Raw genomic sequence first — 18,101 nt, 5'->3', positions numbered from 1 at the left:
GTCTGCTGAGTAGCCCCCGACTTACATTTACCAAGCATAATAGGCTGAGGAAAGCCAATTTTACTTTACCGGCCATCACAACAGCTTTCTTTTTCTAAAAAAATCAATGATACAATCTAACTCCATTTCTTACCTTTCACAGCAGGCTTTTAGAGCTGCATCACTTTACGCCTTCTCTTGACGCTGCTTTCTTTCACTTTAATTTATATGCAATTTATTTAATTTCTTACAGATTATGCCAGCAGCACTATGTCTGTCTGATTTTTTTGAAACACAAACTTACTCCAATATTTCAACAAAGCTTCTAAATAAAAGCATTAACAATTGCAATTATTTTGCGATTTGCAATTGCAGAAAAAACAATTGCTACCAACCTGCCTTCCATGAGGATCTGTATATGGCACGAGTCAAAGAGGGCTGTGAAAATATTTACAGACCCCTCACATCCAGGACATAAACTGTTTCAACTCCTACCCTCAAAGCGACGCTATAGAGCACTGCACACCAGAACAACTAAACACAAAAACAGTTTTTTTCCAAACACCATCAGTCTGCTAAACAAATAATTCCCACAACACTGTCAAACTATTCACTAAGTCTGCATTACTATTACTATTAGTCTTCTCATTGTTCCTATCACCCATTTCCTCCCCTTTATGACTGGATGACTGTAACCTTGTTGCTGGTATCCTTAAGATTTATATTGACTGTTTCCCTATGACTATCATTTAGTGTTGTGCCTTATGATTCTTGACAAATTTATCTTTTTTTTATGTACACCGAGAGCGTATGCACCAAGACAAATTCCTTGTTTGTCCAATGACACTTGGCCAATAAAGAATTCTATTTTATTTTAATTATTTTTATTAAAATTGTAATAATTTGGCTTTATTTTACAGTGCTCAACTTATAGTTGTTTAACTATAGTTCAAAATTAAAGGGAAAAAATGACTTATAATTGTTCCACTGTCCCAATGATATAATATGATCACAATATCACAATTTGGGCACTTGGTAACTAGCTTTCCTTTAAGATCAGCTGCAGTCATGTGATTGCAGTTTGCAACGTTTGACAATTTATAGCAAAAAGCACCCATTGAGGAAATTGGATTCACTTAATGACTATGTGATTTGCTTAACAATCACAGTGATTTGCTTAAAACCATAAAAATGTCATAAAATTGGTTCTGACATGACTTGCAACCACATGATTTATGGCAAAAATTCCAGCCTCAATTGTGGTCATAAGTCAAGGAGTACCTATATCCTAAACTAACTATAAGTAGATAAACTAGGAAGTAAAGGACTAACTAATAAGTAGATGAACAAGGAAGTAAAAGAAATAAAAGACTGACCTTTTGGATTTCTTTGGAAAGCAGATGTCTTACATATTCTGCAGAACCCAAATGTGTGTTTACTCGAACACTGGTAAAAGCTGGTGGGTGCGCTAAGTTATTCAACAAAGACTCATATTTCTCTTCTGCTTTCTGTGGACCAATATATGTTGTAATCTTAAAATAAAAGTAAAGAAAGAAAAGAAATTTAATCAATCAATAATAGCATTTTAAGGTATAATCATAGTATTTTAGATTTATATGTTATTTTAACTTATAAATCTTTAAATTATATCTTTAACTTATAAATTTAAATAAGTAAAGCAATTTATTTATAAGTTTAAAAAATGGAACAAATTAAAATAAATTTCTTGAGATAAAAGGATATATAAAGTACAATTTTCTTCTAGGAATTCATTTGATGTTTCACAATTATGACATAATGGTTTTTATTGTATAAGTATTTTCATTTTAACTAACGATTCTATTGTTATTTAATGCTAATTACTACAGAGCTGGCTTTGCCGGGACTGTTTGGGCAAAAGAATTGGAAATATTTTTCTTTTAAATATACTTAATTAGATAAATTCAGCTGTATAATAGAATAGAATAGAATAGAATTTTTTATTGGCCAAGTGTGATTGGACACACAAGGAATTTGTCTTGGTGCATATGCTCTCAGTGTACATAAAAGAAAAGATACGTTCATCAAGGTACAACATTTACAACACAATTGATGGTCAATATATCAATATAAATCATAAGGATTGGCAGCAACAAGTTATAGTCATACAGTCATAAATGGAAAGAGACTGGTGATGGGAACTATGAGAAGATTAATAGTAGTGCAGATTCAGTAAATAGTTTGACAGTGTTGATGGAATTATTTGTTTAGCAGAGTGATGGCCTTCGGGAAAAAACTGTTCTTGTGTCTAGTTGTTCTGGTGTGCAGTGCTCTATAGCATCGTTTTGAGGGTAGGAGTTGAAACAGTTTATGTCCAGGATGCGAGGGGTCTGTAAATATTTTCACGGCCCTCTTCTTGATTCGTGCAGTATACAGGTCCTCAATGGAAGGCAGGTTGGTAGCAATTATTTTTTCTGCAGTTCTAATTATCCTCTGAAGTCTATGTTTTTCTTGTTGGGTTGCAGAACTGAACCAGACAGTTATAGAGGTGCAAATGACAGACTCAATAATTCCTCTGTAGAACTGAATCAGCAGCTCCTTGGGCAGTTTGAGCTTACTGAGTTGGCGCAGAAAGAACATTCTTTGTTGTCCTTTTTTAATGATGTTTTTGATATTAGCTATCCATTTTAGATCTTGCGATATGATAGAACCTAGAAATTTGAAGGTTTCTACTGTTGATACTGTGTTGTCTAGTATTGTGAGAGGTGGAAGTATGGAAGGGTTTCTCTTAAAGTCTACCACCATTTCTACGGTTTTGAGTAGTAAATGTAAAGATGTAAAGATATCGTGTAAAATGTAAATATATCATGTAAAAAATGTAAAAAGGTAAAGATATCATGAAATCACCTGTTGGGTTCGGGCAATGAAGAGGCAGGAGACGATACAAGTGACAACAGCTCTTTGATTTATTGTGATCCCAGCAAAAATCAACAGGCAAAACCCCCTCTTTAAATAGTATTTTGGCTGAGGCATCAGCCAATCAGCAACGTGCATTTTCCCGCCCAAATTTCCCTCCTAAAATTCAAATACATTTCACTCCTCCCGTCCCAGAACACATTGTACCATATTTACATAGTTTTTTGCATAACATTTGCATGTTATTTTTCCACGTAGTCACGCAGGTAGACAGGGCGTCTCCTAACTCTTTTTGACCTGCGCAATTCATTCCCTGGGAGTGAGTCGAGCTGGTCGGAGGGACTGTTTGTTCCTCCCAGCTCCTCCTCTGGGCCATCCGGCCCTGGATTATTGGCAGAGTCGTCCCTGCTGTCCTCGGAAGGAGCCGGTTGGCGTCGCTGGACTTCTTCAAACTCAGCTAAGTCCTCCGATCGCCTCGGGGTTGAGTTAGCTGTTGGTTCAAATATTGGGTAGTCAGGGTTTGGCTGTTTGGTTTCTGGATTGTTTTGTATTCTTTTTCGTAATTGATCTATGTGGCGTCTTCACACTCGGCCATCCCCCATGTCCACTATGTATGACTTTGGGCCCGTCACTCCTACAATTGTTCCCTTTAGCCACGCTAGGCCTCACTATAGTTATGTGCCCATACCGGGTCACCTGTTGTCATTGTTCTGGTTTTTCCCTTTGTGCCTTGGTACCCATCAGGGGAGTATGTTGGGTTTAACCGATCTAGGGGGCACCGGAGTTTTCTACCCATTAATAACTCTGATGGGCTGCGGCCAGTTGTCACACAGGGAGTTCTATGTTGGACTGCCAGGAAGGTATCAATTTTGGATTGCCAATCTCCTGGGCTAATTCTAGATAGCGCTTCCTTGGCACTGTGTATGAAACGTTCTGCAAGTCCGTTCGTCGCCGGGTGGAAAGGCACCGAGAGGACATGTCGGATGCCCTCTTCTGCCAAGTACCCCTCAAACTGGGTGGCCGTAAATTGTGGACCATTATCGGATACTAGAGTGTCGGGCAACCCGTGTGTCACAAATCTCAATACTGTGATTACAGCTTCCGCTGTTGTGGTTTTCATAAGTAAAATTTCTAACCACTTCAAGTAGGCATCTACCACAATTAAGAAGGTCTGCCCATGGAACGGCCCGGCAAAATCTATATGGATCCTGAACCAAGGACCCTGGGGTTTCTCCCAATCCCTTATGGGGGCTGTTGGGGGTAGTGGCCTTGATTCTTGACATGCTTGGCATTTCCCTACCCGGTCGCTAATGTCTTTATCCATTTGTGGCCACCACACGTAACTTCTCGCTAGGCTTTTCATCCTTACAATCCCCGGGTGGCCCACATGCAATAGTTCAAACACATGCCCTTGTAATTTCTCCGGAATAACCACTCTATCCCCCCATAACAGACAACCCCCTTGTACCGACAGTTCCGAACGCTTTTTTGTAAATTCTTTGAAACGATCCCCCGGTGCAGTGGGCCATCCCCTCTGCACCCAACCGATTACAGTTCTTATGACAATGTCTTTGTAAGATGCCTGAGTCCCTAGGGAGATAGGGCGGTATAAAAATATGAATAAATAAATAAATAAATAAAAATAAATAAAAATAAGGTCACTTCCATAGATGTGACTGGGCCAGAGTCCAAAGAGTCCAAAGAGTCAATTAACAAGACGTCCCTGGGGTCGGGTCTTCAATAGTCTCTGGCAACGGGCATCTACTTAAAGCGTCTGCATGTCCCAAATCCTTGCCCGGTCAGTGAGACAGTTTGTACGAATATGCTGCCAGGAAAATAGTCCAATGGGTCAGCCTGGGTGATAATGCAACCGGTGTTGGACGGTCCCCCGCCAAGAGTCCCAATAAAGGTCTGTGGTCTGTGACTATTTCAAATTGCCACCCAAACAGGTACTTGTGGAATTTTTTAACCCCAGAAACTATAGCCAGGGCTTCCCGGTCAAGTTGGCTATAGTTCCTTTCCGCTGCAGACATTGTGCGGGAAAAATATGCGATAGGGGCTTCTGAACCGTTCGGTAACCTGTGGCTGAGGACAGCCCCTACCCCATAGGGTGATGCATCACAAACTAGTACTAGTGGCAATGTCCCATTGTACTAAATAAGAAGGCTATCGCTGGACAATAGATTCTTAACTCCTTCAAATGCCTTAGCCTCAACCCTGCCCCAAGTCCAAACAGCTTTTTTCGCTAGCAGTTTATGTAGCGGTTCGGCTACCGTTGCCTTATTTTTTAAAAATATCGCATAGAAATTTACAAGCCCCAAAAATGCTTGTAATTCTGTTTTGTTTTTTGGGGTTGGGGCCTTTCTAATGGCTCGCACTTTGCTCTCCGTTGGGTGGATGCCTTCCTTATCTATCCGGTAACCCAAGAATTCTACAGATTCAACTCCTATCTGGCATTTGTTGAGTTTAACCTTAAGCCCCGCAGACCTGAAAATGCCCAAAACCTTCCACAATTTGACCCCTAATTCTTCCAAGTTTTCTGCCGATACCAGTACATCGTCAAAATATGGAACTACTCCTGGTAGACCTTGTAGGAGTCGCTCCATTAGGTTTTGGAATAACCCGGGGGCTACACTAACTCCAAACTGAAGTCGAATGCATTTAAAAGCGCCCCGATGTGTGACAATCGTCTGCGCTTTGGCCGTTCCATTGTCTACCGGTAATTGTTGGTAGGCTTGAGCCAGATCGAGTTTGGCAAAGACCTGTCCCTGCCCTAACGAGTGCAACAAATGTTGTACTACGGGAACGGGGTAAGCACTCTTTTGCAATGCTTTGTTAAGCGTTGCCTTATAGTCAGCACAAATCCGGACTGATCCGTCCGGTTTGACTGGGGTCACTATTGGTGTCTCCCATTTTGCATGGTCGACGGGGACTAGTATTCCCTGGCTTACTAATTTGTCTAGTTCCCTATCAATCTTGGGTTTGAGGGTGAACGGGACCCTCCTAGCCTTTAATCTAATGGGAGTCACCTGGGGGTCCAAATTGAATGAGATGGGGGTCCCCACGTACTTGCCCAGGCAGTCTTGGAAAACGTCCTCGAATTCTCTCAACAATTCGTCCTTTAGGTTGACTCCGCTTCTGTGAACCCCGGTTACTTCCATGCCCAAGGCTCTGAACCAGTCCAGACCTAGCAAACTGGGCAGGTTTCCATCTACGATGGTGATCGGCAGGGTTTTCTTGAATTGTCCATATTTCACTCTGACGGATGTGACTCCTCGAACAGGAATTTGGTTCCCCTGGTAGTCTTGCACTCTCAGCTTTTGGTGTTGCAGCTGGCGTTTTGCGACGTCTGGCAGGTCCTTTGCGATTGTGTTCCAAGACATAATCGTGATTGATGAGCCGGTATCCACCTTCATTTTACACTGCACTCCTTCGATGTATGTCTTGGTGAATATTTTCTTTTCTAGCCGTGTCGATGCCTGGCCCACTCTCACAGTGGTCTGATTCAACTTCGCACCTTTTTTGAATTGGCCAATCCCTGGCCGCTTCGCTGAACCGGCGCCCTGTTGATTGGCCGGTTTGAATCTTTGGCGGGAAGGTTGGGAGGCTCGACAGGCCTGAGCTATGTGTCCTTTCTTTTCACACCGCTGACAAATTGCGTCTTTGAACCTGCAATTCTATCGTTGGTGTTGGCCTCCGCAACTCACGCACTCGTCCCGGTCGCCTCTCTCTGGCCTCCCGGTGTGGAAAACCTCTTCCTCTTTCTCACCGTCCGATTTGACCTGGATTTCTTCGCTGTGGATTGGCGTTGCTTTCGCCGCGGCATTCGGCATGTTCGGCTTTTGTAAGGTTTCTGCCGCTTTGGTGGACATCTCATGTGCTCTGGCCTGATCCAGGGCTATCGCCAGGGTTAAGTTGCTTTTCGACAGCAGCCGCCTCTGTAGTCGGATGTCCCTGACCCCACAAATGAGTTGTTCTAATAGGGAGTCCTCCAAGTCTCTATACTCACAGTGGTTTGCGGCTTTCCTTAATGTGGCCATGTACACGCTTATCAATTCGCCCTCTCGCTGAACTCTTTGCCTCAACTCGAACCGTTGTACAAACTTTGATGGCACCGGCGCATAGTGTGCTCGTAGCATCGTCTGTAGCGTTTGCCATGGCACCGACTGTACCGGCGTTGGTTCCGATAGCGATTCGGCGGTATTGAAGACTTCTGGCCCACAGTGGCTCAGGAAGTAAGCACGCTTCTGATTATCCGATACTCCTTGCAGTTCGTTAGCTTCGAAGAAACACTCGAAACGAGCCATGTACGCCCCCATTTCTCCTTGGCTGGGTCGAATGGCGCTGGCGGTGTATAGCTAGACATCGCTATGTATCCGCTCTTAATACTGGCTGGGTTTTAAACTAAGTCGCTTCTTCAGCTCTTTTCCTAGTCTCACTGCCTTCAAAATCCCATCCTCGTCGCCAATGTTAGGTTCGGGAAATGAAGACGATACAAATGACAAATGACAACAGCTCTTTGGTTTATTGTGATCCCAGCAAAAATCAACAGGCAAAACCCCCTCTTTAAATAGTATTTTGGCTGAGGCATCAGCCAATCAGCAATGTGCATTTTCCCGCCCAAATTTCCCTCCTAAAATTCAAATACATTATATCACCCATATGCTTGCTAAGTTAAATCATAAAGTATGGGTAGTCCTTGACTGATGACCACAATTTAGTCCAAAATTTGTGTTGCTAAGTGAAACATTTAAGTGAGTTTTGTCCCATTTTATGACTTTTCGTGCCACTGTTGTTAAGTGAATCATAACAATTGTTAAATTAGTAACATGGTTGTTTCACCATTGACTTTGCTTGTCAGAAAGTTGCAAAAGCTGATCACATGACCCCAAGGAACTGCAATAGTCATATATTTATGAGTAAGTTACCAACCACGCAAATTTTGATCATATGACCATGGGGATGTTTCAATGGTCATAAGTGTAGAAAATGGTCATAAGTCACTTTTTTCAGTGCTGTTGTAACCTTGAACAGTCATTAAATGAACTGCTGTAAGTCAAGAACTACCTGTAATATTATTATTTAATAAACAACTTTAGCATCAATATATTTTATCTAAAAACATAAGTAGCTTGAAGAAAAAGGTATCTCATTATATTCTGATAAATAAAATTTTACCTCTCAGCATTAAATATTGTCGTCTTCTTTCAGACATTTTCTTCCTTAGACTAGCCCTGGGTATTCCTCCCTGCTTCATTTACCCATGGACAATAGTAATTCTATATACCGTATTTTTCGGAGTATAAGACGCACCAGAGTATAAGACACACCTTAGTTTTTGGGGAGGAAAATAAGAAAAAAGCTGACTGGCAGATGGATTGGCCTCCCGGAATACCCCCAATCAGCTCTTCCCAAAGGTGAATTTTAGCAACAAGTCTCTTCCTTGGTTGTGAGCTCTGTGCCTTGCTTTTTTTTCGCTTTTTTTTTCTGCCTTTGAAATTCCATTTCAGAAAAAACTTTTTTCTGCCTCTGAAAGCCTCCAAAACGGAACTTCAGAAAAAAAGCCTCTGAAGCTCTGTTTGAGAGCTTCTTTTCTGAAGCTCTATTTGGGGACTTTTTTTCTGAAGCTCTATTTGGGGGCTTCTTTTCTGAAACTCTATTTGGGGGCTTCTTTTCTGAAGCTCTGTCTGGAAGCTTCTTTTCTGAAGCTTCTTTCAGCCTCTGAAACCTCCATTTGAGAAGCTGGGTGGGGCTACATTCGGAGTATAAGACACACCCAAATTTTCACTCTCTTTTTTTGGGGAAAAAGGTGCATCTTATACTCCAAAAAATATGGTACTTATTCTGAATATTTAGATTTCACTTTATAGCAAGATCAAGTTGGATTAAATAATAAATTAAAATAAAATCACTATTATTTAAAATGGGTAGTGTGACACATATTAATTCTAGAAGCAACATCACTATTCTCAGAGTCAACATTCAAATTTACTGATTTATAATACCACCATTTGGACAATATCAATCCTGACTCCATCATAACATGTTGCCAATGCAATGGCCTGGTAATCCAATATATCAGTAGCTGTTTATAGCCCTGAAGAAGAATGCAGTAATTATAAAAATACAACACTGTATTTTTTTTCTAATCATATAGAGAGCTGCATAGAATCTTAATAGAAAACAAGTGTCAGTACAATATGAGCCAGTATTATAAATTAAGTTTCACAGGACAGCATTCTGATAACTGCAACCTAATTTTGCTTAGTGCATTGTATTTTAATCAACCAGAGTAGTACTTACCTCATCATTTTTAAATGTAGCCCTGAGATATTCCTCAACCTCTGGTTTCAGTAAGATTTTGCAGAAAATAGACATAGCTCCAATCTATTTTCTTTTTTCTCAGGAAAACATCTGTAATAAGCAATATATTACTTCATCAAATATGTGCTTTTAATAAGCCTAAAACAAAATCAGATCTTAATACATTTTTCACACAGACAATAAATATGGTTATATCAGGAGGCCTATTGAAGAAAGGTAATTGTCTTCCCATCAATAGATAATATTCTTTTATCAACAAAAGTCTTGTTTTACATATAATATGAAGTAGTATATGGTTGTATGATTATAATTTAGCATGCTGTATCTATCATAGTTCTTAACCATGATTTATGGTTTACATATTGTGTAGATTTATCCAGTGGTGCTTATTCAGTAAACCATGATTAAACTCAATATGAATTTAATTTAATATTCCGCAAAAGAATGATGAAACAGTTTAAAATTTAACAAACTTTTATTTCATATTACATCCTGATGATTACATGTTATAGGATGGTATCACATAATTTATGGAGTAACAAAATAGTCTCTATTATTAGACTAATTCCATTTATATTTTGATTTTCTACCCAGACACTCAAAATAATATTAAATTTTTTTTGATATGTCTAGAACAGGAACCAGCAACCTTAAACACTCAAAGAACCATTTGGACCCATTTCCCACAAAAAAGAAAACACCGGGACCCCCAAAACCTTTCCCATGCCTGACTATTTCCTGAGAGACCACAGAACTAGAATATGTAGTTGAATTAAACATTCTGTTTTCTTCTGAAACTTTTCTTTTCTTGGATTTATCTGTGATTGGCCTACTGGGGATTGAAAAGCTCAATAAATCACATGCCAGTTGGTATCGCACATTGGCGGTTATAACGCATATTTTGAGTGACAGGGAGCCACAGCAGAGGGATGAAAGAGCCACATGCGGCTCCAGAGCCGCAGGTTGCTGACCCCTAGTCTAGAAGCATGTTGCACTCAATGGAATACCTTGACTTTTATTTAACCATTTATTTTATATCCTGCCTTCTATTCAAACAAACCCTCAAGACGGAATTTACTTCTGATGAATTAAGACTAACCAAAAAATTAGTTCTTCTGGAGGGAAAGTTTGAAAAGGAATTTGTGATGAGCCAAAACCCAAACCCTATTTCCCCAAATCATTTGTCACTAAAACTGCAGATTTACTTGTTCTTTATCTCTGAAGCTGGCAACTGAAATCACATAGCATGAAATTAGATGTGGAATAGCCAGTTGCTAATCTGTAGTTTTACAGCTAACTATTACTAAAAAAATGTGTATCAATCCCATGGGAACCTGAACAGGACTTACAGTGTTTAAAAATAATGCTTAATGTCCATGCAGTGCGTTCAGGTGTTCAAACAGTTTCACATGCAGTATTTGGTTATGAACTCTGCAAAAAAAAAGGAAACCTTTCCAATTATATCTCAGTGTTTTCATTTATTTGTATCCCTTTATTATTTTTACAAAAAACTCAAGGCAGTGAACATATCAATCACATCTTCTTCCTCCTATTTTCCACACAACAACCCTATGAAGTCCAAAGTGGTTTTTTTTCAAAAGGCAAACTTTCTTAGTTTGTTTTCTCTGAAAACATTTTGCTTCATATCCAAGAAGCTTCTTCGGTTAGACAGCAACATCACCCAGCTGACTTTCATGACTAAGGTAGAGCAGAACTCATGGTCTCTACGTTTTAAGCCTGGTTCCTTAACCACTAGACTAAACTGCCTCTCCTTTTAGCCCCTAAGCTGCAAATTGGAGCAATCAGATACAACCATCTCTCCTTTCTGCTTTCTTCCCACTCTGTTAACCCTCCAGATGTGTGGATTTCAGTTCCATAATTCTCCAGCCAGCATAATCATTACTTAATATAAAGTATGAGCTCAAATTCTAGACGTGGAGTATGAAAAGTTGGGGATTTTGACTGAATATGACAGAAGTTATGTCTCTTCAATGCTATATAACTGACTCTCCATCCAATTATAATGAATAGAGAACCTCTTCCATCTTTAAATGAAACTGAATAGCATCTGACTGCGTTTCAAGCCTTGGTATTTGTCCCTCTTTCAACAATATGGCATGTAGTGTGGCATTGTTCTTTGGTTGGAATAACTGTTATAGCGGTTTCCACCAACCACCAACCACTTGGATATGGATAAGTCCAATATACTTATCTCACAGGCAACAGCTTGGGAAAGCAATACAGGTATCTGATTTAAAGCCATTTATTTAGTGATTATTCTAAGTTACAACAGCACTGAAAAAAGCAACTTATGATTGTTTTTCACATTTATAACCTTTTGTACCATCCCCACGATCACGCTGATCAAGATTCAGCAACTGGCTCAAATTTTTGATGGTTAGTGTTTTTATTTATTTATTTATTTATTTATTCAAATTTTTATACCGCCCTATCTCCCAGAGGACTCAGGGCGGTTTACAGGCCGGTAAAAAATACAAATATAATACAAGGTAAAACACTAAATTAAAAAACTTATTTAAATAGGCCAAAATTTAAAATTACAATTAAAATGATATAAACCCCATTAAAATTAAATTTAAAATTAAAATTCTAGTCCAGTCCTGCACAGATAAATAGATGTGTTTTAAGCTCGCGGCGGAAGGTTCGAAGGTCAGGAAGTTGGCGGAGTCCTGGGGAAGTTCATTCCAGAGGGTGGGAGCCCCCACAGAGGCCCTTCCCCTGGGTCATGTGATCATTTTTTGCAACCTTTTGATAAAAATGGAAAGCCATAGTAACCTTGTTACTAACTTAACTGCAGTGCTTCATTTAACTATGGCAAGAAAGATCATAAAATGGGGCAAAAGCAAAATTCACTTAACAACTATTTTGCTTAGCATCAGAAATTTTGGGCTGAATTGTGATCACAAATTGAGGACTACCTGTAGTACATTATTCACCAGGTTCCTAACTTTGGTCTTGCAAGGTGGCTCTTTGCAAAGGTTAGAGAGGAAACAACTATAAAAGGCCTTCTTCTCTATGGTGCTCCTTGAAATGGTGAGAAAGATGAAACAATTGTTCAGCCCTGAGAATACAGAAAGGATGGAAGAAACTCAGAATAGCCCCACCTGTTGTCCTGAAAAAGAGACAATGAAAATGTTGGACAAGGTGATATTGCCTACAATAAGGAAGTATTTCTGGCATGCCTGCAGTGTTTGTTTTTTGATCTGGCCTACTTCAAAAAGTTTACATTCTGATACTGGAACTATCCAAATAGTTCTGGTTCCAATACCAAGCAATGTTTATTCTTATTTCCAGCTGGGTTATCTATATTGTTAGTTATTTGTGTTTTAACTAAGACTTTTTATTGCCTAATGCTCTTGCTAAATTTTTATTATTTGCATGTACAAATTACAGTATAAAACTCAGCGATTATTAAAGTAAATGCTAGGGCCAGTTTAACAAACTTTTCAGAATATTATTTTCTTAATTCTGCTTCTATGATCTATTGGGATCAGTCTTGATGTTCCATATAGATAACATTAGCATAAGTATTATACTCCTCAGTTTTTATTCAGAGTGATCTGCCTACAGGTGAGGACTGGCTTCCCTGGGTCATGTGATCATTTTTGCAACCTTTGATAAAATGGAAAGCCATAGTAACCTTGTTACTAACTTAACTGCAGTGCTTCATTTAACTATGGCAAGAAAGATCATAAAATGGGGCAAAAGCAAAATTCACTTAACAACTATTTTGCTTAGCATCAGAAATTTTGGGCTGAATTGTGATCACAAATTGAGGACTACCTGTAGTACATTATTCACCAGGTTCCTAACTTTGGTCTTGCAAGGTGGCTCTTTGCAAAGGTTAGAGAGGAAACAACTATAAAAGGCCTTCTTCTCTATGGTGCTCCTTGAAATGGTGAGAAAGATGAAACAATTGTTCAGCCCTGAGAATACAGAAAGGATGGAAGAAACTCAGAATAGCCCCACCTGTTGTCCTGAAAAAGAGACAATGAAAATGTTGGACAAGGTGATATTGCCTACAATAAGGAAGTATTTCTGGCATGCCTGCAGTGTTTGTTTTTTGATCTGGCCTACTTCAAAAAGTTTACATTCTGATACTGGAACTATCCAAATAGTTCTGGTTCCAATACCAAGCAATGTTTATTCTTATTTCCAGCTGGGTTATCTATATTGTTAGTTATTTGTGTTTTAACTAAGACTTTTTATTGCCTAATGCTCTTGCTAAATTTTTATTATTTGCATGTACAAATTACAGTATAAAACTCAGCGATTATTAAAGTAAATGCTAGGGCCAGTTTAACAAACTTTTCAGAATATTATTTTCTTAATTCTGCTTCTATGATCTATTGGGATCAGTCTTGATGTTCCATATAGATAACATTAGCATAAGTATTATACTCCTCAGTTTTTATTCAGAGTGATCTGCCTACAGGTGAGGACTGGCTTCTTTTGATCAATAAAGCATACTGGCATCTTTTATACGCACACTTTACAGAAGTCCAATACCTTATCAAAAAAATCTTAAGTTTTTAAAAAAACCACAGACTTAAATAAGTAGCTGAGCATCAATAACATGGAAACAAAGACTATGAAAATATTAGCTTGCTTTAAAAGTTTTATTAGATCAAACGCAGAATACAAGGATTCTGTATTTCTATCACTCTGCTTCAAATAAAACATTTCATTTCTTCATTTCACACCAACAGCAGCTCTAGGATGCAGAGACATAAGGGCCCATGATGTACTTCAAAAATTTATGCTTAAATACAATCCCACCCACCCCCTTCACTTAGAACCACTCTTCTATGCTGCCTTGCTGACCCTGGCGTCCTCCAACTTTGCTGACTAAAATCTCCACCCTTCCTAAAATGCTATTTTGAGAGATCATCCTCTTTGTGACTAATCCCATTAACAGAGGCTGCCGAGACCCATTTTAAGACCCATCATGAATGCTGAGCTTCCATCCCTATATAATCCATCTGGTAAGGGACGAGTGGAGTATTTTGCGAGTTGTATCCAGCCCAATATATTGCAGAAGCCACGCGGCCGCTTTTTCCTGGGGAGGAACACTTTGCTCCTCCGAAATGACGCAATACTACAACCGGAAACGTCTCCTGGTTTCGGGGGCACGGGGGGAGATAGGGCGGAAAGAAAGAGCGGCCATCTTTGAATAGGTCTCAGTGACCGGATCCATCAAGTTCCAACCCAGGAATGTAACAACCTGGGCGCCCTCTGCTGACGAGCGCCAGACCCTCTTTTCTCCTAATGCGCCGGAACTACAACTCCCAGAATTCCCAGCCGGGAATTTGGGCAAAGTAGTACGAGAGCCCGAGCACGAAGAAGACGTTTTCTCTTCCTCACCTCATTCTTCGATCCTACCTTCTGCTTTCTTTCTTCCGGCCAGCCCGCTCGGCCTCATCCGGGGCACTTAAAGGAACTCCTACCCTGCTTCGGCCCAGCCCAACCATTGGCGCCGTTGCCGCCTCTCTCCTGAGGTGGAGGGAGAGGCGTAGCTGCAACTTGGCATGCGCCTACTGGGCATCAAGCTGCGCTGAGACTGATGAGGCGTTTTGCGAATCTGGAGCCCCCGAAATGCATTAGGATTACGAACGGCAGTTTTCCCAATAGCCAGAATGGTGGGGAATTCTGGGAAATTAGGCTCCCGGAGTGCTTTTTTTATTACTGTTATTTTGACACAACAATATACACAAGCATCAACATAAAATAACTACATATCATATAAGCATGTATATGAGCGAAAGTATGCAATAACTATATTAATTTGATATAATGAAAGGAAACAATAGGACAGGAACGTAGGCACTTTTGTGCTCTTATGCACTTAGAAGTGCTTGCAACTGGCATATAGCAACACTACTATAGTAGTACTATAGTAGTGCTTTCAACTGGCAGAATACCAGCATCTGTTGTTTCTCCTCTAGTTGGATTGACAGCAGGCAAAAGCAGTGCTAGTAGGATGAGCAATCATCAAGCTACAGAACAGGATTCATTTGGGGTGCTTTTAAAAACATTGCATTTGAAGAAGAGCCGAGACTACCATTTTTATGCATAACCCTCTCATTTGTATGTCTTTTAAGCATTTTGAAAAACAAAAAACAAAAAAAAACCCAACCTTCAGCTTGCTGTTTATGTTGGAAGTTTGGTGGCTCTGTTGTAGATAGAAAGAAAGAATAAACTAACAACAAGGTAACTGGACTTCATTACAATGGCGATAGATACACCATTGGAAGAGTTGGACCAGATCATCATGGAGAAAATCTATCTATATACTTACCAGGAGTCAGTAAATTCATCACATCTAATCAATAAATCTGTTGTAGAAGGTTATTTGCCCACAATATGATGGCATCCTGAATCTGAGCTACAAAAATCCAGAAGACAGCAAAAGAACTTCTGACAAAAGTTCTTTTCTCCCATCCAGTGGTCCTTTGGATTTTTGCGTCCCAGATATATAAGCCTCAGGTCTCTTCAAGTTACCTTTCAGACAAGTTTTAGGCACCTAGTTCAGCCTTGAGGAATCAAGTTTGATACCCAGTGACCACCACAGTGAGATGACATCTCTGGAACATTGAATGTGTACAGTAGCAATGATGTGAAGGTTTTTCTCTCCTGTGCCCAACTGTTGAATCAAGCCCATAATTTTTTTTAGCTTTTTGCAATGAGAATCTTACATGTATTGGTTAAAATAAATCAACTTCCTGAAATAAAGTGCTACTCTAGCTCATACATTTAATTACTAAAGCAGAGGCCAATATTTCACTTCTCCATTATACTTCAAATAAGAATAGATTGTGTAAATGAGGAGAATGAATGGCTGTGACTCAGTGGTGAGTGTTATTTGTCATAATAGAGCTTTCTGTTGAAAAAAATGACTACATTTAAATGATATGTTTGTGGAAGTGAGAATACTCTAAGCCTTCAGATACTAAGGAGCCCTGATGGTTACAATGCAATATTGCAGACAAATTCTGTCCCCAGCCTGGAGTTCCATCCTAATGGACTCAAAGTTAACACAGCCTTTTATTTTTCTGAGATCAGTAAAATTAGGACCCAGATTGTTGTGGGCAATATGCTGACATTATAAACTTCCCAGAGGGGGCTGTAAAGCATTATGGGTGGTATGTAAGTCAAAGTGCTATTGCTATTACTTCCAACCAGTACAGCAGCATCCTACCTTCAAGAGAAGTACCGACTCCCATCAGTACCTTTTTGGGTGATGATTTTTCCCCACTAGTGTATACAGCCTGCAGAGTCATCATCCCCCACACCCAAAAGGGTAGCTAATTTCACGCTTTATGTTGTACAATAAAACCTGGCAAATATACATATCTCGTGTAGAAATTAAATTGTGGTTCTCCAGGTATTGCTAGTCTTCAAAATTATAAGTCCTTGACCACTTCTAACACTCATTTTGTTGGCCAGGGCAGATGAAAAAAGTTTTAACATCTGAAAGGAAACCAATCACCATAATCAGATTAAAAATACTGAGTAAACTTTCCAGTTTTTCACAAACTTATATGTATGTGTGGCAGATATTGGGATATATGGGGGGAATCCAGTGGTGGGATTCTGCTGGTTCTGGGTGGTTTGGCTGAACCATTTGTTAAATTGCTGGCTCATCTCGCCCCTTGCCTCGCCCCTCCCCACCACTACTTATTGGACTCGGAACACACCGAACCGTTTGTTAAATTGCTGACTTACCCGCCCCTCGCCCCGCCCTGCCCTGTGGCGCAAGCCCTGATCAAGTCAATTCCCCAGCCTTTCTGCCGCTGTGGAAAGCCCCGGTCGAGTGCTGACTCCTGAGCCAGCCTAAGCTGCCACCACTGTACTCCTCCCCTTCCATCCCTGGCCTTGCCTGGCTAGCTCTGCCGCCGCTGCATCTCCATCACACACGACGCTCGTGACCTAGCTGCCCCCCCGTCCCTGAGCTTGCCTGTCTTCCTTTGCCACTAGCACCTCACGGCTCCATTTCCTTGCTTCCCAGAGCTTCCTGCTTGCCTCTGAATGCCGGCTGAGAAGCCACATGGCCATGCTAGCTGGGAGAGCACTGTCTCCCCCATGGCCGGGAACCACACGGCCATGTGGTTCCCGGCCAGGGGGGAGAGAGCGCTCTCCCAGCTAGCACAGCCCAACTGGTAGGACACTTGCCCTTCTGGTCAGGAGGCTGCTCACCTGCCTGGCCAGTGTCAGAAGAGAGGGAGACAGAAAAGTCCAGCCAAGCCTTCTCCTCCTCAGCCTCAAGCAAACAGGCACACGCACCTCATGGCACCTGGGTCTGGCCACGAGCGACACTGGCATCAGCACCGGCAGGCAATGGTGTGAAGATCAGGATGGGACTTCCGGCAGCTGCACACCCCACTGCTTGCCAGTGCCAGTGCCAGTGCCGCTTGCGGCAGACTCGGCCAGGAGGACAGCCTGCTAACGAGCTTCAGGCCGGCGCTGTCTTGATGTGTCCCACTGTTCTCCTGGCCCATCGCTGCCATCGCTGCCCTGTTTTTCAGGACCGTCGAAGCTGCTAGGAAGGCAGCTGCCACAGCCTGTCCTTGCTACTTAAGAGCAGCTTCCAAAGCAGGAAAAGTTCAGGCAAGTTGTCTCCCTCTCAGCCTGAAACACGCAGAGAGCATGCACACATCTCACTGCAGCAGGATCTTGTGTGAGGAGACGGTGCGTGGGCATGCACCGTCTCCTCACAGAAGATCCCGGCTCCATGAGGTGCATGTGCCTGTTTGCTTGAGGCCAAGAAGGAGAAGACTTGGCTGAACTTTTCTGTCTCCCTCTCTTCTGACACTGGCTAGGCAGGTGAGCAGCCTCCTGACCAGAGAGGCAAGTGTCCTCCCAGCCGGGCCATGCTAGCTTCA

General features: G+C 41.0%; 1 protein-coding gene across 1 annotated transcript in view; it reads right to left on the bottom strand.

Moving 5' to 3' along the window:
- The window catches only part of NSUN6 (NOP2/Sun RNA methyltransferase 6), a 38,915-nt gene extending 24,121 nt beyond the window's left edge, over nt 1-14,794 (bottom strand). Inside the window, exons 1-3 of the mRNA XM_058182751.1 lie at nt 14,584-14,794; nt 9,178-9,288; nt 1,356-1,511 (exon numbers count right to left, since the gene is read on the bottom strand). Of these exons, the coding sequence (XP_058038734.1) occupies nt 1,356-1,511; nt 9,178-9,252 (231 nt within the window). The 5' untranslated portion in view covers nt 9,253-9,288; nt 14,584-14,794. The remainder of the gene's footprint in view (nt 1-1,355; nt 1,512-9,177; nt 9,289-14,583) is intronic.
- Between the last annotated feature and the right edge of the window lie 3,307 nt (nt 14,795-18,101).

Source organism: Ahaetulla prasina, chromosome 4, assembly GCF_028640845.1.
Source record: "Ahaetulla prasina isolate Xishuangbanna chromosome 4, ASM2864084v1, whole genome shotgun sequence".
In the NCBI taxonomy this organism is placed as follows: Eukaryota; Metazoa; Chordata; class Lepidosauria; order Squamata; family Colubridae; genus Ahaetulla; species Ahaetulla prasina.
This window is presented reverse-complemented; position numbering and strand designations above follow the sequence as displayed.